This window comes from Mixophyes fleayi, chromosome 8 (assembly GCF_038048845.1).
Source record: "Mixophyes fleayi isolate aMixFle1 chromosome 8, aMixFle1.hap1, whole genome shotgun sequence".
NCBI classification, from domain to species: domain Eukaryota; kingdom Metazoa; phylum Chordata; class Amphibia; order Anura; family Limnodynastidae; genus Mixophyes; species Mixophyes fleayi.
The window spans coordinates 30620221-30644567 of NC_134409.1; the positions used below are offsets into that span (position 1 = coordinate 30620221).

The following is a 24347-nucleotide window of genomic DNA, read 5'->3' on the forward strand; positions in this document are numbered from 1 at the left end:
AAGTTAACCCGTGCATGATACTCATGCATTCTAGTCAAATCAAGCTACTTAAGGTGTTAAAAAGGTTCTTGTCATGCATTTGGGCCTAGCCCAGGCCTCCTCAGGGGAAGATCGTTACTTCCCGACGCAAGCGCCCTTTTTAATGTGTGTTCATGAGGTAAAATTACCTCACGAAAATGAGTTTGAGCCCTACCAAATGTCAGCCCTTTTTGATTTTTTTTCCCCACACACACTAAGAATTTAGTAGGTCAGTGTATAACTCTGCCCAGCAGGTGGCGCTGCAACTTGTTTTTTTTTTTTCACACACAGACAGACAGACGCCACTAAGCATTTATATATTAGATAGATATATATATATATATATATATATATATATATATATATATACACATATATACACAGGACAAATACAGTCCTATTTAAAAGTTTTAGAACAATGGAGCTTCTTCCATGCCTAGGAGCATCACCCCTGCTGGCACTTCCACTCCCATGAGCCTCCAGGTTCACTGCCTACAAGATTTGAAATACAGGGTTGATGGTGGGAAGCTGATTAGACTACCCCACTGCAGATATGAGACCAGCCCTGATTGAACCAGCCCATGGTTTGGAGCCTCAGCTTCATAAAAATATAAAAACAAATTGCATTTGCATTAAACCTAAAAAATTATGGTTTTGAGTCTCAACATAAATGGTTATTACGATGGGTTTTTGGTGGCTGTTCTGGTATTGAGGTTGTGGTTAAAGATGATCAGTTATTGGCACCCTGAAGTCATGAGACCTGCAATTTTATGTTTTATTTTTATCTCTTTGATTCTCTAATTCCATTTTAACATTTCATTCCAGAGGTTATTTCAATTGTTCCACAGCCTCCTATTCACAGCCCATAGAAGGGAAGAATTAATTTTTATGATCTTTGACTGATTTCTCTTCGGCTTGTATCATCACTGGCATCTTGCTTTACTAATTATGAATGGTAAGTGGCCAATAATTTACTACTGTAATGTAAATATTATCACACTTTAATAAAACATTTTTTAATTGTTGCTGCGTTTGTAAACGGACACTTTCTTGTTAGGATGAGACTCTTTTTTAGTATACTGGGAAAGAGCATCTGAGGTCTCCACACTGTAGAGCCAATTATTTCATGAACCGAACCAATATTCACGCACTCTAGGAACCAGGGTCTCATGACTCTCGGTCAGTATGTGTCTCAGTGATGTCACTAGTTTCTAGTTATTTGATGGGCTGCATGCAAAATAAGAGGTTAGGCTGGGTACACACTACAGGGTTTTCAGCCTAATATCAGGCCAATCACGTGATAAATGACCATTCGGCCCGATATTGCATTAGTGTGTACACTGCATCGATCAACAAGTATTGTTCCAAAGCTCATCCTATCATTTCATTTGATTTTTAAACCGGACTAAATATGTTGCTCAATGATGGAAGGATCTCCTTCCAATCCTACAGTGTGTATGTAGTCAGGACCGTCAGTGATCTCCATAGAGTTTACAGAGTCACAATCTTTTCAGCCGATGGTTATGCAGATGAAGAGCACAGAACTGAAGGTAAATCTTGTAAAACGTGTATATCATGTACACATGAATCTGCATGCTGATCGGTGCTTTTTAAAAAAAAAAATGTAATTGTTGGTAAAATCATTAAAGATATCGCAATGGGAGAAATTTTCTGTAGTGTACGCCCAGCCTAAGCGCATCCGTTTGCAGGTGTTTATAACATACAAGTGACTTTGTTACTAATGCTGGTCATGAAGAAGGTGAATGGACGATGGAAACATTTTAGAGTATATCTATGTTCAATAAGACACATAATTGTAGGTTAGACAGTACAGGGAATCTCATTTTTGACCTCTTATGTAAATGAGCAGTTGTAGTTTAGTCAATGCCACAAGAAAAACTTATGGACTACACGTTACCTAGTTGCTTTTTTCCTATTGAATCAGTAATCTACATTCAGGCCTTATGCACCCCTGACATTAAATGTAAGGGTATTAGAAGTCACCGAGGCGTTCTGTGACCATATAATAGTATGAGGCTGAAGGCACAGTGCTCTTATACCATACATAGAGCTTCTATGGCCAGTCAGCTGTTGGTTGTGCTGTGTGGATTCCATGCAGTGTGATGTCTAAGTTCGTAGGAGGATGTAATGTAAATTATATTACGCTCATCCACACCAAGGAGTGACAATGTCCTAACGTGGCCATGGTCATGAAAGAAATTAATATCCTTGATTAATAGTGATATTAGAGGTTGTCAAAGATATAAAGATACCTTTTACAGCTGTTATACAAGGATTCACATCAACTATTATAGAAAACGAACTTTGTTCTGAAGAGAACAGAGAATGACTGCTATACAATCAACCTATTTCATTAAGTAAGCATGACAATAAGACAACTAGGTAAAATATACCACTACGGTGCTTTTCTAACTGTAGCACCAGGGACTGCTACATGCAGCTACTTTTCACGCGGCTTTACAGACCCAGCAAATCTATTCAGTTCACCACTTTAAAATGGCAGCGGAGAGGGGTCTGAGTGTCAGGACTATTTATTCACCAGCCTGATGCTTACTCCTGGGATCAGGCTGTCACTGGTGAATAGAAGTTACTATGGAGTAGTGCACATAGCAACTAAACAAACATTTAAAGTGCAGGAAGAAACTATCTTGTAGCTGTCTAGGTAATCTGTCTTGTGACAGCCTCAGATTGCTGCTATCATACCAGTGAAAGAATGGACCCTATAAAGAGCTGCTGAATGCATGTGACAAGGACAGTCAAGCTATAATTTCTTAGATCACAACACCAACCTTAGGTTAAGGAGGGAGGAACCCCTTTAACAGAATATTTATCATATTTATTGTTGGAGAGGATTGTATTTTAAGCTATGGCTGGCATAGTACTGCTTTTACAGTGGTTAGGTAGGTAATGTGTAACTTGCCATCTCTGCCCTAGAGATCATAAAAGAAAATACAATGTCCAGAGTTACCCCGATACAGTGGTTCCCCACAAAGGCTCCAACACAACAGAACTACACTCATGTCTCCTACTACCGATTCCTTTGATTTACTGTCGATATCAATTACCATTAACATAACTGGGGCATTCCCAGGGGAGGGGCACTGATGACAGTTATTCGTGGGGACAGCATGATGGCATTGACTGAGGGTCCCCTCAGATCAGAGTAACACCGGACCAAAGCACAGTAAAGCCTTGATAATTTTCTCTCCTCTCCGATAATACCACCCTATACTTTTTAGCTCTGGTTGGAGTTCTCCATTTACTAAATAAACGCAATAAGACACATAACATACCTCAAAAAAAAAAAAAAAAAAAGAGAGGGGTGCAGATCATTATAGCTGTAAGCCAAGTGGAAGGTGAGACTATGTGAACAGAATAAAGTTACAGAGTCACATATAATTCATGGTACATGGAACGACTGTCCTTTGCCTAATTCTATTTCGCTACTTATTGAATCTAGGGTGTATAAATCCCAGCAATATTTTTAAGTATGTAACGTCCTTAATCTGCTCAGACACAAGGGGCTAGATTTACTAAACTGCGGGTTTGAAGAAGTGGAGATGTTGCCTATAGCAACCAATCAGATTCTAGCTTTCATTTTGTAGAATGCACTAAATAAATGACAGCTAGAATCTGATTGGTTGCTATAGGCAACATCTCCACTTTTTCAAACCCGCCGTTTAGTAAATATACCCCAAGGACTTGAATATCTTTCAAGTGTTTAAGGAAAGTGCCAAAGAATTATGAACACATAAATCAGCATGTTGTCCATACATGTGTACATTATAAAAACATATCGGGGGTGCACTGGAAGAAGGTGTAACAATATCAACCAATTCCATTCTAATAATTACTTTCCTAGTGTAAATTAAAGTCCAATGTCTGACTGGGATACAGAACATTTTCATGTGCACCAAACTTTAGAAATGTTTCAAATTTTTTTTCTTTTTTTTTAAACAGACCAAGATAAAAAACAAAACAAAAACAAAACAACAAAGGCTAGATTTACTAAGCTACGGGTTTGAAAAAGTGGGATGTTGCCTATAGCAACCAATCAGATTCTAGATTTCATATATTTAGTACCTTCTACAAAACGATAGCTAGAATTTGATTGGTTGCTATAGGCAACATCCCCACTTTTTCAAACCCGCAGCTTAGTAAATCTAGCCCCAAGTGTCTATTCTGACTAAACAGTGTGTTAGAACTGATGTTGGCGCTCGTTTGGACCTACTTGACGTATACCCAAGACACAGGTGTATTACATATATTTTGTAAGTCTTTGCACAGCAAAAGCTTCAAAGCAAAGAAATTATCTAAATGTTCTAATATCACAACCTTATAAAATGCCTGCTAGAATAGTCCATCAGTTGCCCGAATATAAACTGGTTTGGTAACTAGGTGGAAATACACTAAATATAATGGATTATAGTTCTCTTTGCCCTTTACAGGTCACAAATGGTGCTTTATTTTGTTAACCTGGCTTTCTGGACAGGTATATTTGTCTATTGTACATGCCAGGGAGAGTTCTTGTTTTGTTTTTGTGTTCTATATGGGTGTTATATATTTGATACTTGTGAATATATCTAAGGGTGTTTGATTGGATTGTAGTTTGGCAATCCATCTGCTGGTGTCAATGTATTCTATGTACCTATTCCTATCCTGAAAAGTTTCAATATAACGGCAAGTAATAATAAAAAAACATTTTGTTTTAACCGTCTGATTTTATTTTGTAACACATCAGCTGATAAGACACAATGGTGATGAGCTTAGCTTTGGCCTTGAGTGGTCGCCTCACGTTAGTATAGACATTCTACGGGTTATAAAAGTTACATTGATCGCTTATAAAATGCACAGTTCACTCCGTAACACATGGAACATCAGGTCTGTCGAATTAGGAAATGCTCATGTCACGCTTGTGGACACCAGCGCCTTTGTCGAAGGAACCGTGTCCGGAGATTTAGGTACAGATACATTGTGAGCAGGCACATGCTGGTGAGGAAATAAAGAATGACACAGAGGCTGATGTCCAGCCGAGAAAATCCAACTTCCAACATCTTCACCCATCGTCCTTTCCAGTTTATCTCCCCATTCCCCGCCATCACCCCGATCAGATAATCTGGGTCAATCCCCCTCTTAAGTAAACGTTCCCTCACTGCAACTTGGTCAAACTCTGCATCGGGGGGATCCAACAATCGCTCTGGCTGGAGAGCAAGGTTATTCTGGTGCATGTTAGAATCTTGTAAAGTTCTACGTGGAAAAATATGGCTTTCATAGGAATCCAAGTCCACAATTTTCTCTTCTTTCACCCTCTCTCCTTGAAAAATGTTATTAGATTTCATTTTTATGATGATGGGTCTGTGTCGTGGATTTTGCTTTCCTTTAGATACTAAATCTAGATTTTCTTCTTTAGCTTTGATTGGTTTGTCTATAGTGTCATTTCTGCTCTTGGTTTCCAATTTTTTAGCCTCACCTTCAGCCTCCCTTTTTGCTCTTACTATGCCTGCAGCTGTTTTCTGGTTTTCCAGGAGAACAGACTCATCCTCCAAATACTCGTATGATAAATTGTTTTCGGAAAAACGCGATTTCATAAAACTGAGAACTTCAGAACCATCCCAAGTCGTGTCATTCCCTAGTTTCCTCCGGCAACTGGGACAATGCTCTTTCGAGGGCCACTGAATCTTTGGAAACTCTGGATCGTCACTTTCTTGTCCTAAGAAAACAATTAGATGTGGGAGAGCTGTCAGTCACATAAGTTGTAAACAAGGCATATAAAAAACAAAAATACAAAAACAAAACAATCTTAAAAAAGGACTTGTAAAGTTACGTTCATGAATAAAGTGCCAACGGTACACACAAGTGTTCAGAATGAGAACAGACATGTCTTATGTGTATGTTCTGTTCACTCTGAGTGCTCGTGTACAGTTGGGACTTTCTTCATAAGGCTTGTTGAACCAAATTTTAAGTACCGCTTAAGAAGCAGTCATTAACAAAGTCCAAAAAACCCCCCAAAAAAACAACAACTTGCACTGTATACCATCTCTAAGTATTTGGATTTGAGAACTGTGGGTCAAGGAAATGATTGAAAATGACCCAACAAGATTGGTGTATAAACTTTATTTTATAGAGAAGGTATGTGACAAGAGCCTCCCTTAATTTCTCTGTGCTGTTAGGAGACCCTGCTATTTACATTATGTAGCACTAAGGGGTATATTTACTAAACTACAGGTTTGAAAAAGTGGAGATGTTGCCTATAGCAACCAATCAGATTCTAGCTGTCGTTTTGTAGAATGCACTAAATAAACGACAGCTAGACTCTGATTGGTTGCTATAGGCAACATCTCCACTTTTTTAAACCCACAGTTTAGTAAATCTAGTCCTAAGTCTGTGAAGTCCTTTTTTTCTCCAGTTCCATCCTCTCATCACGTCGCTGTACGTAACAGGGACAGTGACGTGATGAATGAGAGGATGGAACTGGAGAAAAACAGGACTTCAGAGACTTCGTACTATATAGTGGAAATAGCAGGGTCCCCTAACAGCACAGAGAAATTACGGGAGGTTCTTGTCACATACCTCCTATATAAAATAAAGTTTATGCACCAAACTTGTTGGGTCATTTTCAAACATTTCCTTGATCCACGGTGGACTAGTAACTGCCTCTCACAATATCAGCACAATCACCTGCTGTCTAGACCATCCTAAAGATCTAATTCGTATCAGGTTGTTCTATTTAAAACTATGAAAATTCCAAATTCGCATGAATTTAAAATTGAATAAAATAAGGTGTTCAAACTGTAGTCAAATGTATCTTAGAAAAGGAGTAAGGAATGGTGGATTGCAGAAAGATAAGAGTGGCAGTATACATCTTGTTGGCTGCAGGTCCTTTTCCAAAAATGAAAAAAATAAAAAAAATAAAAAGAAATAACAGTCAATGTTTTTTTTTTTTTACTCTGTGCTGATTCGGAGGAAGGCACAACCAAACCAAACAAACCTCACTGATCAATTACACGACAATCAGATTAATTTACTGAAATCAATCACCCCAACTATGCCATTTACCAATTATAATTATAAATACCATTTCTTGTAAGAAAGGCATCTAATCCATTTTAAATACAATTAATGAATTTGCTACCACCACCTGGTTTGGAAGAGAATTCTAGCTGTATAGTCTATGTAATGTTAGGTTCTACATGTTGCATACTGTATATATCTATTGCCCCATGTCTGTCTACTGTCCGATTCCCTTGTACGTCCTGTCATGTTTGTTGCTGCACTCTGTGTGAGTCCCCATGGCATTACTCACACTCATCTGTGCTACTTATGTGTATTACCTCATCTATGTGTTACTTGCTTCTGTATCCGGTGCTACGGAATCTGTGGTGCCTTATAAATAATAATATTCCATTACAGTCTGTGGTGTCTCCCTTATACATTAGCGCTACTTAGCCCATTGTATCTGTGTTCCTCGGGAGAGTGAGCGCCCGCTGCCACCATCATGGGGGTCATGGCACAATAAGGGCGTTTCTGAAGCTCTAATGCCACTGTCAACACCCTAACACCCTTCTGCATCCTGGGATAGTTTGGAGGTATGCATCCTCTGCCAGGGCTGATATGATTTATTTGGATTACATAGAGAAGCAGAAATAGGAAAAAAATGCATGTAGCCAGGATTCTGTCCTCTCATTTTCTAGTGTAGCCCCATATACATATCAATGCAATTTATCCTGAAAATAATAATATTTATAGAGATGCCATGTGTGTGCATTTATTAGATGTTTGCTCTATGCAAAAGAACCATAATACAATTATATCTAAAATATTTGTCAGTTATATTATTTATTGAAACTGAAAAAGTTCTGTAACTCATTACAACCAATCAGACATTTGATTTTATCGGGAGAACAGCTACTTATTCACTTCTAGATTTTGTTAATTACAACATGTGTTAATATGCTGCGACATAGGCTTACTTAGTAGTAGCTTAGGGGTTGCATTTGCTGGGAGTAGATGTACTTGCGATTCCCTTTCTAAGTGATATACTTACAAAGTGGCAGTTGAAGGAGGACAGCAGAACAAACATTAAATAACCCTTGAGGACCACAAGCTAAGATCTGCTACATCCAACAACTACATTCACCATCTCACTGCCATGGACAATGTAACTTGCTGGTTTTATTACTCTCTACTTCCTTTTTATTTGCCCTGGTCCATAGGTACTCATTCTCAAACTCTTATAAATCCCACAATGTTTCTTCCTGTTCCACTATGGCATTATCCTTAGAATTGCACCATCCTTTACCGCCAACCCACACATAGGCAATCCGAGGGGGGGTTTCCTAGTGTTTGGAAACCCCTCCCAGCATGGGGTACTGTATGCTTGAGGTGGCTTGCCCCGTGTATATGATGGGGATAGGAATTGCCTGTGTATATGATGTGGATAGGAAGAGTTGGAGAGCAGCCAAGCACTGTCTAAAATTATAGCAACACCCTCATGCATGCTGGTCACGCCCACTGGCGGCGTGGTGTGGAAACCCCTCTCTACAAATACTGCGTTTGCACCTGCCACATGGACTACACTCCTTTATATACTGCCCTCTAAATAACATGAGCTTATTTCCTGTCTGCATTCCTTCACTACTCTATACTCAACCTATCGACATCAAGCAAATCTAGTACATCTCCCGACCATCTTCTCTACCTCCCAATCCTTTTGCTTTTTAACAGCCAGATATATATCACTAAATCCAGCTCCTCCCCATATCTCAGATAATCTTTGAAAATACCCGCTCTGTCTAACCAGCTAACCTCCACCCATGACCTCTCAAACAACTTCATCCTTCTTGCTATAACATGGTTTACATTATCCCTGTAACCTTTATTACTCACCTGCAAGTCGTTTATTCACGCGGTTATGACTTATCCACAGCCATCTGATGGCTCCATCCAGAGTACGAACACTGTGCATTGACTCTGAAGCCATTTGCTCAAAATGCTGAGCACATTCCCTGCAGCCAAAGAAGTAAGTGACGTAGTCACGCATGGCGTGCAAGACTTCCAGGGGATCTAAAACACAAGAGAAAGAAAGAGGTCATATGGGAGGCAAATAGCTCGTCGCGCAGTGAATTTCAAAACCACATCAGTGGTATAAATGCAGGTATTCATAGTATACCCATATCTACCGGCATTTCTGCAGATATTATGGGGCTGATGCAGAACTGGAAGGAAAACCAGAGTAACAGGCTCTTTTTTAAAAGCAATACTCCATCAATATGCAGAGCTGTATGCGCCTGTAAGCGAGATGCGTCGGACTCTGCATTAGCAACGTATGCGCCTGGTGTACAACAAATCATCATTATCAGAGTATATTTGCACCTGACCCATAACAGGTGCAAAACATACACCAACAAACAGGTGTATATGAGTGTTCTGCTGGACCGCTACTTACAGGTGTAAATGCGTGTTTCTACAGCTCTGCATGACCGCCTCCAAACAGGTGTAATTGCGTGTTTCTGCAGGTCTGCATGACTGTCACCTAACAGGTGTAAATGCGTGTTTCTACAGCTCTGCACGACCGCCTCCAAACAGGGGTAAATGCGTATTTCTGCATGACCGCCACCTAACAGGTGTAAATGCGTGTTTCTGCATGACCGCCACCTAACAGGTGTAAATGCGTGTTTCTGCATGACCGCCACCTAACAGGGGTATATGCGTGTTTCTGCATGACCGCCACCTAACAGGTGTAAATGCGTGTTTCTGCATGACCGCCACCTAACAGGTGTAAATGCGTGTTTCTGCATGACCGCCACCTAACAGGGGTATATGCGTGTTTCTGCATGACCGCCACCTAACAGGGGTATATGCGTGTTTCTGCATGACCGCCACCTAACAAGGGTATATGCGTGTTTCTGCAGCTCTGCATAAGCCACATTTGCATGAACACACCTTTACTGTACTCATCCTGCTTTTGCACACTCCTTCCCTCCCCCTGTTCTACCTCTCCAGATGCATGAGGGTATAAGAGCCAGGATCATGCAAGTCTGCATAGCAGCATATGAGTGCACCCACTTACAGGGCATACGCAGAGCGATTTCATGCAAGATACGCTGCACAAACTGGCGTACATTACCACCCTGCACCAGCCACCGTGTATCTAACCCAGGATGTAAGTTACTTGACTCAGTACCACAGACCCTGTGCGTTTATTACATAGAATTCTGAAGAGAGAACAAGTCTAACAAAGGTATACATTTTCTTTAAACCCCTAATATTGGTCATTATATGTATGATTATGCTACAGTCCTTGTTTCTACTAAAGAGTCTTGAGCTATAAATTCCAATAATGTTTTAATCTGAATTCAGAGTTAGCAGGAATTCATAATTAACAAAGCTCAGATCAGATGGGTTTGTTAAGTTTATAATTTGTTTCATTTTGGGTGCCAAATAAGTAAGATAGTTACATAATTCTACTCTCTTCCCTAATAATGCTAATCTAGGAGTAACAGGACTTAAATTACAGGTGAATAATCAATCTTGATGAAAGACACCCATCAATTAGTACCTTTCTCCCCCTTTAAGTATTTCCAATCCCAACTGTCCTAAGAAAATCAAGGTACATAGGAACACAACATACAACATGTCAGGTCTGCAGAATCCATGGCCACTGAAATCATCATCATGGGTTTTGCCAAAGGCAAGAGGAACTTTAACACAGTCAGTCAATTTTATTGTACTAATCTGTACGTGTCTTCCTGCAACTTTTACTAGATAATTTGCTTTAGGTTTCCGACTTAATTTTGTATTTTGTAACCAAGACAGTTTAGTCATTTAGTAATCATGCTACTACTCACAAGGTTTTTCGTCTGACTCTACTGCAGCAGCTCTGACAGTCAGCAGGTGGAAGAGTGTCCAGACAGAACATGGGAAACCTCGAAATTGGGGCTCGGAACCTTGACACCAAACATAGTTGACATGCGGGGCCAGCACAGCATTCTGGACCTTCAGATGGACAGACAAGGAGTGACAGAGGCACATGTGTTACATATAATGTCAAGGGATGAAAAAACTCTCTTATATTGTTATTAGAGATGTTCACTGACCCCTGTGAACTGGTTTTGGATCTGGATTAGCTTCATGTTTTGGTTTTGACAAAACCGCCCTCGTGTGTTTTGGTTTTGGATTTTTTAGGAAAAATCCTAAAACATGCTAAAATCACATATTTTTGCTTTTTTTTTGTTCCTACATTATTATTAACCTCAATAACACTAATTTCAAGTCATTTGCAGTCAAAAGAAATCGACAAAAAACGCTAGATCCGACAACGTAACAATGACGTTTGCCTCCTTTTCGATTCCGAGGGCGCGCGAAAGTACCGAGCCAGCTCTACTCAGTACTCGGATCCCCTAAGTTCGGGTGTGTTCAGTTCTTGAGGATCCGAGCCTGAGCATCTCTAATTGTTATGCTAAGTTCATACCCCTTTCTTCAGTACCTTGCATTGTTAAAGGAAGAAATGGAAAACATCCTCCATACTTTGAGCAAAGGAAGGAGAGCATCGGTGTCAAGGAGGAATTCTAGCCTGTAGCAACTGAGATCACCAATAATGCTAGCAGCAGCAATGGCTGACATGGAGAGTGGTAAGAGGTGGGGGCTGGCTGGCAAATTTTAGACCTGGTGGGACACGACTCGGCTCAGCAGCCTATTGGGGACATTTTAAAGAGGAAAAAAATGCAGGTAGCCCAGTGACCGAGCCCAAGGTAACCCACTAATGAATCAACCCAGGGCCACCCCCCACTAATGGATCAACCCAGGGCCACCCCCCCACTAATGGATCAACCCAGGGCCACCCCCCACTAATGGATCAACCCAGGGCCACCCCCCACTAATGGATCAACCAAGGGCCACCCCCCCGCCCCACTTATGGATCAACCCAGGGCCACCCCCCCACTAATGGATCAACCCATGGCCACCCCCCCCACTAATGGATCAACCCATGGCCACCCCCCCCACTAATGGATCAACCCAGGGCCACCCCCCTACTAATGGATCAACCCAGGGCCACCCCCCCACTAATGGATCAACCCAGGGCCACCCCCTCCCCCAGCCCAGCCAGCCCCTGGTAAGGGACATACTCTGCAGACCTGCCTCACTTTAGAGCACATCAGATTAACTCACTTGATTCTTGTTGTTTAAAACGTCTGCAAAGTCCTTGTACAACACCACTGTGTCTGCTTGTTCAATTATCCAGGTATAGACAGAATCCAGAAGTGTGCGCAGGAGGGGGCGGGCGATCATGTACTGCAACAGGAAGATATTATGAGCATCACTTTAAATTGCATATTTACATTTCCATGGTTTAAACCACCATGGAGTGACACAAAAACAAAATAAATTGGGATTAGAACCAAGTTAATGTAATAGAAGTAAGAAAAAACAATTCGGTAGGGCACACAGGGTAACACACACTGCATAGGCGCAAAGCAAAAAATAAAATAATGAAATAATTCTATTTTAAAATTAGAGATAGTGACTCAATAGTAGAAGGAAATATATTAGGGAGGATAGTGTGGAACAATATAATGCAAAAATATTAAACTGGCTCCCTCTTGTGGCTAGTCTACGTAAAACGTATATAATTAGCCACTGATATCATTCACATGGTTCTCTGATCAAGTAAATAGAAAAATACATTTGGGACAGGTGGGCACAACCAAGACCATCTCCATTCTATATGCCAATGTCCTTTCCCTTCTTGCTCCTGATGACTTGGGTGGGCTGCGGACGAGGTGGGAGGTGGACCTAGGCCTCTTAGATGATGACAACTGGAGTGCCAGGGAGACCACCTCCTGTACCAGGTTTAGACAGATGCAGTTATATATAACACACAGAGTCTATTACTCCCCACACAGGCTGCTCCAGATGGGTGTAAGAACTAACTCTAAGTGCCCAAAGTGTGGGAAAACCCTGCTGACTTCTGGCACCTCCTCTGGGACTGTCCTGTGGTTGGGGACTTTTGGACAGAAGTGGTGGAGGGGATACAGGATACAGGCGTCAGGATCCCTTTGCCATTTCCCAAGACCTGTGTGTTTGGTATCGGAGTGGATTTAGTATTGGGTAGGAACGCAATCAGATACGTCACCAACCTCCTGGTATTCGTTATGGTTAATAAAGCTGAAAGTGGATGGCCGGTGATGGGCCCAATTTTGTTGCCTGGGTGGCTTTGGTAAACGAGGCTGTGGGACATGAGCGGTTCCTCTACCAATCCAGAAACAATATTCCTAAGTACTATAAAGTCTGGTCTCATTGGGTGAAGTTTAGATTTGCAGCGAGATCACCTGTGGCAGATTTTGATCCACCTTGAAGACCCCCCCCCCCCGCTCTCCTCCCTCTTCCCGCTCTCCGACCCCATTTTTAAAAACAATATAAACCCAATTTGGTGTATATGTCTCTATTGGATAACTGGATATTAGTGTTTGGGACCATGGTGCTCGATGGGGGTGGGAGGGGAAGCTATACCCGAGTGGGTCAAATGTTACATTGGATATTTATTAGAACTGTGTTGCATATACGATTAATGATTTGTATGTATTTCAGTGCAGAGATATATACTCAAAAGAACTGGAACTGTCTGATAAGTTAATTGTATTATGTTGTATCTGTATTGTTTGAAAATTTGAATAAAAATAACAATTAAAAAAAAAAGAAAAAAAGAAAAATAAATGTATAATTATAAACATACACTATCGATATATTCAAAAATATCGGAAATTACTCAGACAATTACCCTAACTAACTATTTACACTTGAACCAGTGCTGTGAGGGCAACGACTGGTATGTCTAACTATGGCTAGTATATTATATGTGGGCTGGTAACTGTGGGCACAGGACTGGTATATGTGGGGGCACATGTTTGGCACATGAGAGGCTTAGGCTGATACAATAACCTGTGGGCATATGGCTGTCGTATTATGTGTGGAGTCAGATTGCTATAATAGTGTGTGTGCGGCACAATATGTATGGTTATTATATGTATGACATTTTACAGAAAACTGCCAGCTCCCCATATCTGCTGTAGCCATTGCTAACCCCCCTTCTTGCACTAATCTTATTGCCAGCCACAAAAGAAAGGTTAAAAGTGACACACATTAGAGGCAGGGCCCAGCATGGTACACGTGAGAGGGGCAAGACTTGTGCAGCATAGAGGATTTGGCTATTGCATTGACTCAGTATTCGAGGGACAGACTAGGAAAGAGAAGAAGCAAATGTGCATGAAGAAGGTTGTAAACTAGAGAACACATGGGTAATGTGTGTCTGTAACTGTGTGTATGTGTATAAGCTGACTGTCATTGGCGATCTTAAGTGTAATTAATCAATTATAGAGGTATACCTAGAGAAATGCAGCTGACTTAGGGTATGTATACACAGTGCCCATGCTACCTGTGGTGAAAGCAGTAGTAATGCCACATAGCTTGTGTTACACACAGGGATAAGTGATGATATAGAGATAGCACCTTTTACAAATGCCAGACCTCACAGACCAAACTGTATTCATGGTCAAGCATGTGTTTGAGAAAGTGCCTTGCATACAGTTAGCATACTCCAATTAGGGCTCAGTGATCCCTACTTTTATCAGAGTCGGTGCTCTTTAAACTCCATTCAGCAAAAGGGTGGCCATGGTGGGCCTCACACACAGTGGGGGCACTGTGCTTACATACACTAAGGTAACAGGTTTTGGAAAGCAGCAAAACATAACAATATAAGGTTATTACAGCTGTAGTCTCTTATTGTGGATTCTACCTTTTCAGTACATATAATAATTATGAAAGTGGCAATATAGTAAAATGTTTGTGGATGCTGCTTGAGTAAAGGGATGAGAGGAACACAATTTCATTTGTCACTTCCAACAGAAGAACAGTAATGTCCCCACTTAGGTATTCCCAAAATAATATGACTTTTTACCAAGCTGAGAATAGCGACAGTAAAGAGGAGCGTGAGAGAGACCAGATGACACTAACAGGGAATCATATGAAAGAGGAGAGGCTGGAACCTGCCTTTCCATGCACTCATTAAATGCAGCATTAAAAATGGAAACTGTGGCCCTGACTTGTGCATCTAGATGATCCGCTTGGTGCACCTCAAGGTGCGCGCACACTCTCTTGGGAGCCGCCTCCACAAACTAGATGTGCGCTTAGTTTTGAGGGGAGTTGGGGAAATCTGAGAGAGACCCGTTGTGCAAACATAAAATATTCTAAAGTCGTAGAAAGCCAAACTGTTATCCCGTGAAGTGCAACTGAAAGCTGCAAAATATGTCTTTATTATAAGCATTTGAGGAGGCCCGATCTGGTATAAATATCAAGTGTTTTTGCGGAATAATCTTGGAGGAGTTGAGATGAGTAAGGGCTTTACCTGCTATGGGTCGCTGCAAACTCCTGCTCCTCTGTAAATGCTGTCATCTTGCTCTACGACCCAATGCACTTAGGGAGGACTTTAGAGTGCAACGTCACCATTCATTCCATATATACTTTAGCTTGCACCCATTAACAAATGCATCAAATAACTATAAAACTGTACCCATTATATCCCTTACAGCGCTTCTGCTGCATACAGGAAGTGGTGGCAGCAAGTTGTGGTCTAAAACCAGTATTCATGAGAATGTAGCCTATTAATTCACTAAGTGCCATTATCTCCATTCATAAAGTGCCTCAATGAATCGATTGATAATGGCTGCCTCCACTGTGACATGTACCTAAAAGGAAACAACATGTTATCTTCCAGGTACCACTAATATTGCATCACATTCCTGCTCACCTTCTTCAGCACAGTGACGTAGCTGGTAAGAGCTTTCAGACGCTCCCCTTCCAAGTCGGTGAACCGAGCCACCTCGACTCGCAATGAATAATGGATAGATGACTCCAGATCTGCCATGTACACCACAGAACTACAACAAGAGAAGAATGAGAAACTTAAGTGGCCCAATTATTGCCCAGTCTCAAATTGTTGTTGAAAGAGTTGAACTAATAGCTGTGGCTTTCCTGTTGTTTCTGCCTGTGTATCTGTGTCAATGTACACATTTAACAAACATAACTGAACAGATACTATTTATATAGTGGAATTAATTTCACACACAGAATAACAAACTTAAAATTAGGGCAATCACTATTATTTTTCCAGTCACTCCAAGGCCCCATATGTCCGTGGTGTGTGACAGCGTGCATAGGAAGGTAAAGTTAGATGTGGCACATTGAACTAATTCATGTCATCGAATTGTTAGGACAGAGATGTATACTGCATGGAGATGCTAACTGGATTGGCCACAGCTCCTGTCCAATCAGATGCTGAAAACCATGTATACCCATAGAACTAGGAGTTTGAATCTCTTCTGCAAGCTGCCAGGATAGTTGGACAGGGAGACCAACACAGATAAAGGGGATGAGGGGTGATGGGGAAACAGACAGATAGAAGACTGTAATGGAATGAGGGGGAGAACGCTGGGTAAACAGTAGGAGATTTTCAAACATTTAAGTTTTTGTAATGGATTTTGTTCCAAACATTTTATGAATATAGGATGCATACAAAAGAAAATAGACATACCAAAATATTTGCAAAATGGTTAATACTTTCAAGTCAAGAAAGGTAGCACCAGATACAGTCATTCAGGTGCCTGTACCAAAGGCAAATCAGGGGGGGGAGGTTCCTAGTGCCTGGAAACCCCATCCAAGCCTGAGCCACTGTATAATTGAGGTGGCTGGACCCTGCTCCCGCTTCACACAGCTCTGCTTGAAAAGAGAGAGCTGCGTGCACCTAACAGTAGAGCATGCAGCATTGCCCATATATATTATGGGGATAGGAAGAGTTGGAGAGCAGCCAAGCACTGTTTAAAATTCTAGCCACGCCCCCAAGCATTCTGGCCACGCCCAGTGGCGGCGTGGTGTGGAATCCCCCCTCTACAAATCCTGCATTTGCCCCTGCCTACCTGTTTACAGTCCTCTTTACAATCGGCTCCCCTATAATGGTGGATGCAGACCAGCCAATGAGATTGGTGTTAGCTTTCTTCACACCAGGAAGTGAACGCAGGAACTTGGTGAACGCAGCACGAGACTCCTTTCTGTGAGAGACAAACCGATTGACAAACAGAAAATAACGTGAGGCTGCACATGGTCATCATCATCATCATCATCATCATTTATTTTATATAGCGCCACTAATTCCGCAGCGCTGTACAGAGAACTCATTCACATCAGTCCCTGCCCCATTGGAGCTTACAGTCTAAATTCCCTACTATAGACACACACTCACACACAGAGACAGACAGACAGAGAGGGAGAGACTAGGGTCAATTTTTTTGATTGCAGCCAATTACCCTACCAGTATGTTTTTGGAGTGTGGGAGGAAACCGGAGCACCCGGAGGAAACCCACGCAAACACAGGGAGAACATACAAACTCCACACAGATAAGGCCATGGTCGGGAATCGAACTCATGACCCCAGTGCTGTGAGGCAGACGTGCTAACCACTAGGCCACTGTGCTGCCCATGGTCAGTTCCGAGAGATACTCACAGGTTAATTTTGCGTATAGATCCATTTCTAACCAACAAGTAACCAGATGGAAATGACGACACCTGGAATTTATCGACCAGATCAGACTGTTGCTTAAGTACCCTGCGTACAGAGACCCCCTCGTACTGCACCATATCCAGAGCAACCTGAGGAAAATAAAGTGCAGTGTTCAAAGTCTAAAATTAATCATAGATTTTCCATTGAACATAGAATGGTTAATTGTATCAGCAAGCAGAAACATTAAAGATATTTTATAGTAATATAAAGGACATAAAAAATTTCCAGACAATAATTCCTTTCTACAAAGCCAGCGGAGCTCACAAGTGAGAAGTGGCGTTAGGGCACTAATGTAAAGGCGTGGCTCCTCATTCACACTACTTACACTTACCTCACTGCTTAATGAGTGAATGTAAGAAACACTAACAAGCCAAACAAAGAAGCCTTCAAGCAACGTTCAAGAAAACAATAATCAAGATGCTGTACATCCCTTGGTGTTACAATCTCTATCCTTTTCTCCTACATAAGAGAATGTTGAGGAAACACATACATAACTGTTGGAGATGTCCCACAGTTCTCAAAATATACAGAGAAAACCACCATCTGAAGTATCTACTTCTCGAACATAGCAACTTAGAGACCAACAAGTTCATCCTGTAAATCCAAGGACTCGTGAAGGCCCCTTAGCAGCTGGGCCCCATAGCAAGGGCTACAATTGCCACTTGGGTTGTTACATCCCTGTTGAGTTCCTCCTAACTAGAGTGATTGGTACAACAAACACAATAAAATAGTGCCAAATAGTCAGACTGTTGTACACCTGAGGCTTTCTTAAAATATGAAACAGGACTCTATGGAAGAAGCTGGTCTTTCCCATAGAGGTTAAAAGTGCTAAGAAAGGTCAGTAACATGATGTCTGATCTGCTCCTCAGAGAGATGGGATTAGCACAGAGCATGCAGGAAAATCTCATGGGACAAGAAAGCTAGAGACTTCGGAGACCCATAGAAGCAGTCTGTGCGATTTCCACATCTCGTCCTTATTGAAGTCCATGAGGGTCTTATTGAAACACTGTGGCAAAAAGGGGACTGAACATGAGCAAACCCACTTAAGCAAGATCCTGAGTTCAAGGACAGAAGACATATATCACTGGGGGGAAAAAATAACTTTAGAGAGCCAGGGAGCAACCCCTCTTTCTAGACATTTTGGTACCAGGACCCTTTACAGCAGTCTCATGGTCACATATTATAAAAAGGCTAATCAGCTTAGATCTTACAGATTCAGTTATAGATCTTAGAAAAGACAAGTTTACAGGTTCTCAGCATGGTCATATTAGCAGAGTATAGCAATCTTTAATGACAAAGAATCCTAGCTTTAATGCCACCAATTTAAAGCTCTAATAATACACAGAAGAAACCCAGTTAGTTCAGAAGGTTTTGAAGGAAAGGCAGAGCTAATGCTGGTCTACAAAGAATCACCGCCTTTGGGTACCAAGACTGATGTGGCCAGTCCAGCACAAGAAAGGAAATAGTATTTCATTGAGCCAGAATTTGAAACCAGTAAAGCAATGCAAGGGAACATATGGATTAAACATAAACTCGAGTTCACAGTCCAAAGTGACTAACATGATGTCTCTAGAAAACTCTTCTGGTTGCCAGAACCTTGCTCCATGCCTCAGAACAGTCAATCATGAGTCCTTGAGATTTAGGGGTATATTTACTAAACTGCGGGTTTGAAAAAGTGGATATGTTGCCTATAGCAACCAATGAGAATCTAGCTGTCATTTTGCAGAATGTACTAAATAAATGATAACTAGAATCTGATTGGTTGCTATAGGAAACATCTGAACATTTTCAAACCCGCAGTTTAGTAAATATACCTTTTAGATTAAGAAGGAGCCATTGACTGAATTATTTGGCAACCATATCAGGATAAAGGATTACGCAGCCCAAAATGTAACATGCATCTGCCATAGGTAAGCTACCCTGTGAAATGAGGATAATCATCATGGTGACAGTCACTGCACACAAACGGCCACTGATCTCAAAAAGTAACTCCAGCCCTAAAGTGTCCAAAATGTGGCTTTACTTCCAGAAAGATGATATACATCTGGTATTTTCAGGGGAGGCCAATTGCTCAAAGCCGTGAGTTTCCAAAACTAGCATTGTAGACTATCACCTTCTCTTCGAATCAAGAAAAGGCTGGAACGTTGGACGGCCATAATCTTTAGGAGAGAGTCTCTGGTCTTGGAGGAGGGATGAAGGCAATAAAGCTTTGAGAGGTTCTACTGCAGATTATACAAGTTATATAAAGTAAAGGAGACCATTATCTAAATTACCTATTAAAAAAAACCAGATGATGTCTCTAATGTCTCATATGATGCCCATGGATGCCCTGAAATTACTGAAAACAAGACTTGAAAGCTCAACTTCAGAGATGCAATCTTCAATAAAACAGTCATAACTTCACAAAACTTGGTCACCAGATGATCATACAGTCTCATGGCATAAAGTAGGAACCTCAGCTACCAGAAAAGACAACGCTACAATTGGGACCACTTCTCTTTGGAAACACTAATCTCCAATTAAATGTACTAGCCTACCCCAGAGGATACAGTCTAAAGCAAATGTATATACATAAATCAATGTATTAAGTCCTGAAAAAAAAACCAACAGAATTAATGTGCTCTTTAAATTATAACCCCATGAATAGATTGTGAAATAAACATATTCTTGCTGTAGTAGTATGCTCAGTTTGTTTTCTTTGTTTTGTTTTTTTTTTATATTGGAATCTCCAAAGCACTTTTATGCCAAACACAGCAAGTAGCAATGTTTACCATAAACTGCCACATAAGTGTGAATGGCAATATATGCTACAGACACCTTTTTTAAAGTAGCAAGGAACATATGTGCATGTGGACTGATGTGCAAAACTCTTACCTCACGCCCCATGTACATCATAGGATTTTCAAAAATCAAGGCTAGATAGGACTCTTCGTTATTCTCAAAAAACTGGTCAACCTCAGGCGCACTAAAAGACAGTAATACATTGTTCATTTTGGGCAATATTGCACTAGACCTCCAGTATAATGAGACAAAAAGACGGCAAAAATATTAATGCGAAAACCAAATTAGTTGCTTCTACCCTGTTGGTAGATCAAATATTCATGAACCATGCGAATAGTAATACCTATGATTAATGACTAAAATGAGCTATGAAATATAGTGGATTACAGTGTATTAGGCAGAGTTGCATGAAAAAGTGGGTCTGCAGACCTGTGCAGTCCTAAGAGAAGGTAGATTAGCGGTGTACAGTCTCTGCGAACCTCTCAATTAGCGCGGTGTCACAGGCTAGGCAAGGATAAGTAGAAAGTCATTTGTCATGATGGTAGTCACAAATAGGCAATCATATTTTTTTTAATAGAGAACCCCTTTAAGAACTGCTGTCATTCAGGAAATGTAAATCTGCATTTGGAGTGATAAGAAGCTCTGCAACATACACCTGAAGCATCACTCAAGGGACAATGGAAACAGAGCAATGCCGTGCAGAGCTCTTGTACAAATTCTAAATATAAAATGTAAATGAGATGCATAATAAGATCTACAAAGCTCTGAATGTATGTGACATTTTATAGGCAGAGACTTGTAATATCTGTAACAACTGCCTTGTTTTATACCCTCTTAGACCTCGGAGACAGACGATCACTTTTTGCGACTTGGTCATACCTGATTGGCTCTAGAGGAGGACATGCAGGGGGCGGAGATTCCTTTTGTGCTTCCAGTCCATCGATAATGCTCCTTCTCAAATCCACTGGATCGCGAGCTGCAGAAACATGGTGTGAGAGTCATGGAGAGGGGGTTGCTGACTATAAAGAGTAGTGATAGTAGAATAAACACACTATGAATGAAGAATAGAAAAGATAAACTTCATGAGTGTCATCTTCTCCAGCTGGGTAACGGTGGTCAGAAATGTTCCATCACATGAAGCAATATATGGACAGAAACTTGCAAACATGCAGCCCAAAGCAGAACTGCATCCTTTAAACATGGTAAGCGTGGCAGGAGTGTGCCATGCTTCAGGGGCATCCTGCCAGCCCCGAAATAAAATATATTGTCTGTTGCGGGCGGATTAGTGGAGACCATTTCACCTGCAATGCTTTTTGGGACTTTAATGCGCATGCTCTGGAGAGCAGAGCGGGGGCTTAGGGAGGGTGGAACGGCACCAAATTACTTGTTCAAAAAAATAGAAATAAACCCCTATATGGTTGATACTGGTTTTGGATTTGGTATGAGAGAAACCACAATTGTCAAGAAGGTCAACATGAATGAAAAACACTATGGGGTATATTTACTAAACTGTGGGTTGGAAAAAGTGGAGATGTTGCAACCATATAGCAACCAATCAGACACTAGCTGTCATTTTGTAGAATGTATTAAATAAATGATAACTAGAATCTGATTGGTTTCTAAAGGCAACATCTCCACTTTTTCAAACCCGCAGTTTAGTAAATCTAGCCCTATGTAGGAGTTTGTGGGCATGCTCTGGACAGATAGATCATCTGTAATATTTAATTGAATGGACTTCCATGTTATTTACTATTGACAAATTTGCATCAACTTACATAGAATCTACTTAATTACTTTTATTTGATTTTATATAGCACATATAGTATGCAGCGCTGTACACACTGAATTTGTCAGGCACAGTTCCCATATCCTGCTGAACCTACAATCTAGTTTCTGGTGCTGGGACAAGGAAGCAAAGTGACAAAGCTGCAAACAGAGGACACTGGGATTTGTACAATTATTTATTATTGTTTGGCCTTGAACACATGTAATTTAATTTAGTGTTTTATAGCAGCAATATATATAACAACAGCTGTGTTGGGCTATAGCTTCAGCCTGATTTAAAGTAAACACAAGAGTTAAAGGTCGAGATTAGAAAAAAAAAAAAAAGACTGGGCGGGCGAAGAGTTGCATCCAGATTTTCCTCCCTCACCCATAAAATAAATACAAAATGATTAGCGACACCAAGAAAATGTTCCTTCCCTCACCCATAAAATACACAAAAAAATGATCAGTGACAGCTAGAAAATAACTGGGAGAGAAGAGACAGCTCACATACTTGAAAGCTTGATGCCATCCGATGGACTTTGTGAAAAAGCATTGAAGAACTGGAGAACAAAAAGACAACATACGTCACTCAGGCTTTGCACCAAGTAAAAAAAAAAAAAAAAATCAGTGATAGATGACAATTCTGAATATACCAAAAGGAAAGTGACACAAGACCGACGATTGATGGTGTGCAAGAGACACATACATTACTGACAAGGAAGTACAACACTATTAAGAAAGAGAAGGGGGAATGATAAGAGAAGGCAAAAAGGACAAAAGACAAATAGCTACCTTTACAGTAGGGTATCCTTGTATACCAAAGTTGGTACAGGCTGCGGAATTGGATTCATCTCCACAGTCTAAGACAGCCAGATACACTGCAGGCCTCCAATCTGTATAAGGACAACAGTATATAAACATTTTGTCAGTTTCGAGCATCTAATGGACAGTTTTGCATGTTAGTAGTAAATGCTAAAGTCACTTTACCCAATTAGTACATAACATAATACAGTAATGAAGTGTGATATACATAAGACAGAATAGTGTCTGGACAGTGTTATTAATGAATATGAAAGTCACATTTACAATGCAATGCAATACAAAAGACTTTTTGCTCCAGCTCTGAGGTGGTGGAGAGGGGCACTCTGGCTTTTGTGCCATAGTGCAACATGCAGGTAGACACTCAGTAATGCAATAAAACACTGCACAAACTAAATACATAAATGAAATAAAAAATTGGGCAGTATGTCTCCCTCACCAAATCCAGCGCTAGACAGCCTGAGCTGGATTCCATTATAACAGGAATACTACGGAAATAGTCATTGCAGAGTTGGTTGGGTCTCTTTTCATATGTCTTGGGCTGTGGGGGCGGGTTACTGAATAAGACTGGTATCCCTTGAAATGTTCTTCTTTCTTGACCCAACATAGTCCAAATAAAAAAAAATAACTTGGAAAACCAGGCACAATCTTACCCCCAAACACCATCCTCCATAGAGGCACCAGCCCTATGCGAGTAGCCCGAGGATGGTTATTTATATGGCAGGGGGGCTTTACATGCTCCTGATCTCTGTTATACTTGAAACCAGCCAAACTACCCAGCATTGATTTAGGATTTTGGGAAGGGCCATGCTCCTGGTTTACTTGTTTGTTATTTTTTTATGTTGTCTGTCTGCTATAAAATGGGCTGTCCTTTAAATACACAGATATGTGATGGCCTTAAAACATTAAAACAAGTGTTCTGCTGGTTACGGCTGTAGGAGGTTGATATAAAAGCGTAGCTTAAAATTCCTGAAGGTAATTGTGGCCCATAAAACATATTTTCACCATTTTTAACTTTAGTATTTCCAAAATAAAAAATAGAAAACGCTGCTGTCCCGAAAGCTAAACAGCAATATTATCACAGTAGTAATATTAAAGTGGACCGGTCGTTAGGAGTGCAAAACAACGCAACCAGTATGCAAACCGATTGGCTTTGTAGTCACGGTAAGCAATTGTCTGTTCTCTCTACTGCATAAAAGCTAACTTTACACTACTATAGGGACCTGTGCGGAGGAAGGGAGCGCGATTACGATCGGGACCTGTGCGGAGGAAGGGAGCGCGATTACGATCGGGACCTGTGCGGAGGAAGGGAGCGCGATTACGATCGGGACCT

The 24347-nt window shown here is 40.9% G+C and overlaps 1 protein-coding gene across 1 annotated transcript in view; it reads right to left on the reverse strand.

Moving 5' to 3' along the window:
- Nucleotides 1-4740: 4740 nt before the first annotated feature.
- The window catches only part of QSOX1 (quiescin sulfhydryl oxidase 1), a 36782-nt gene continuing 17175 nt past the window's right edge, over nucleotides 4741-24347 (reverse strand). The window contains exons 2-12 of the mRNA XM_075182281.1: nucleotides 22988-23088; nucleotides 22707-22755; nucleotides 21308-21404; nucleotides 20522-20612; nucleotides 17591-17736; nucleotides 17007-17138; nucleotides 15842-15971; nucleotides 12208-12330; nucleotides 10887-11034; nucleotides 8926-9102; nucleotides 4741-5749 (exon numbers count right to left, since the gene is read on the reverse strand). Of these exons, the coding sequence (XP_075038382.1) occupies nucleotides 4947-5749; nucleotides 8926-9102; nucleotides 10887-11034; nucleotides 12208-12330; nucleotides 15842-15971; nucleotides 17007-17138; nucleotides 17591-17736; nucleotides 20522-20612; nucleotides 21308-21404; nucleotides 22707-22755; nucleotides 22988-23088 (1997 nt within the window). The 3' untranslated portion in view covers nucleotides 4741-4946. The remainder of the gene's footprint in view (nucleotides 5750-8925; nucleotides 9103-10886; nucleotides 11035-12207; nucleotides 12331-15841; nucleotides 15972-17006; nucleotides 17139-17590; nucleotides 17737-20521; nucleotides 20613-21307; nucleotides 21405-22706; nucleotides 22756-22987; nucleotides 23089-24347) is intronic.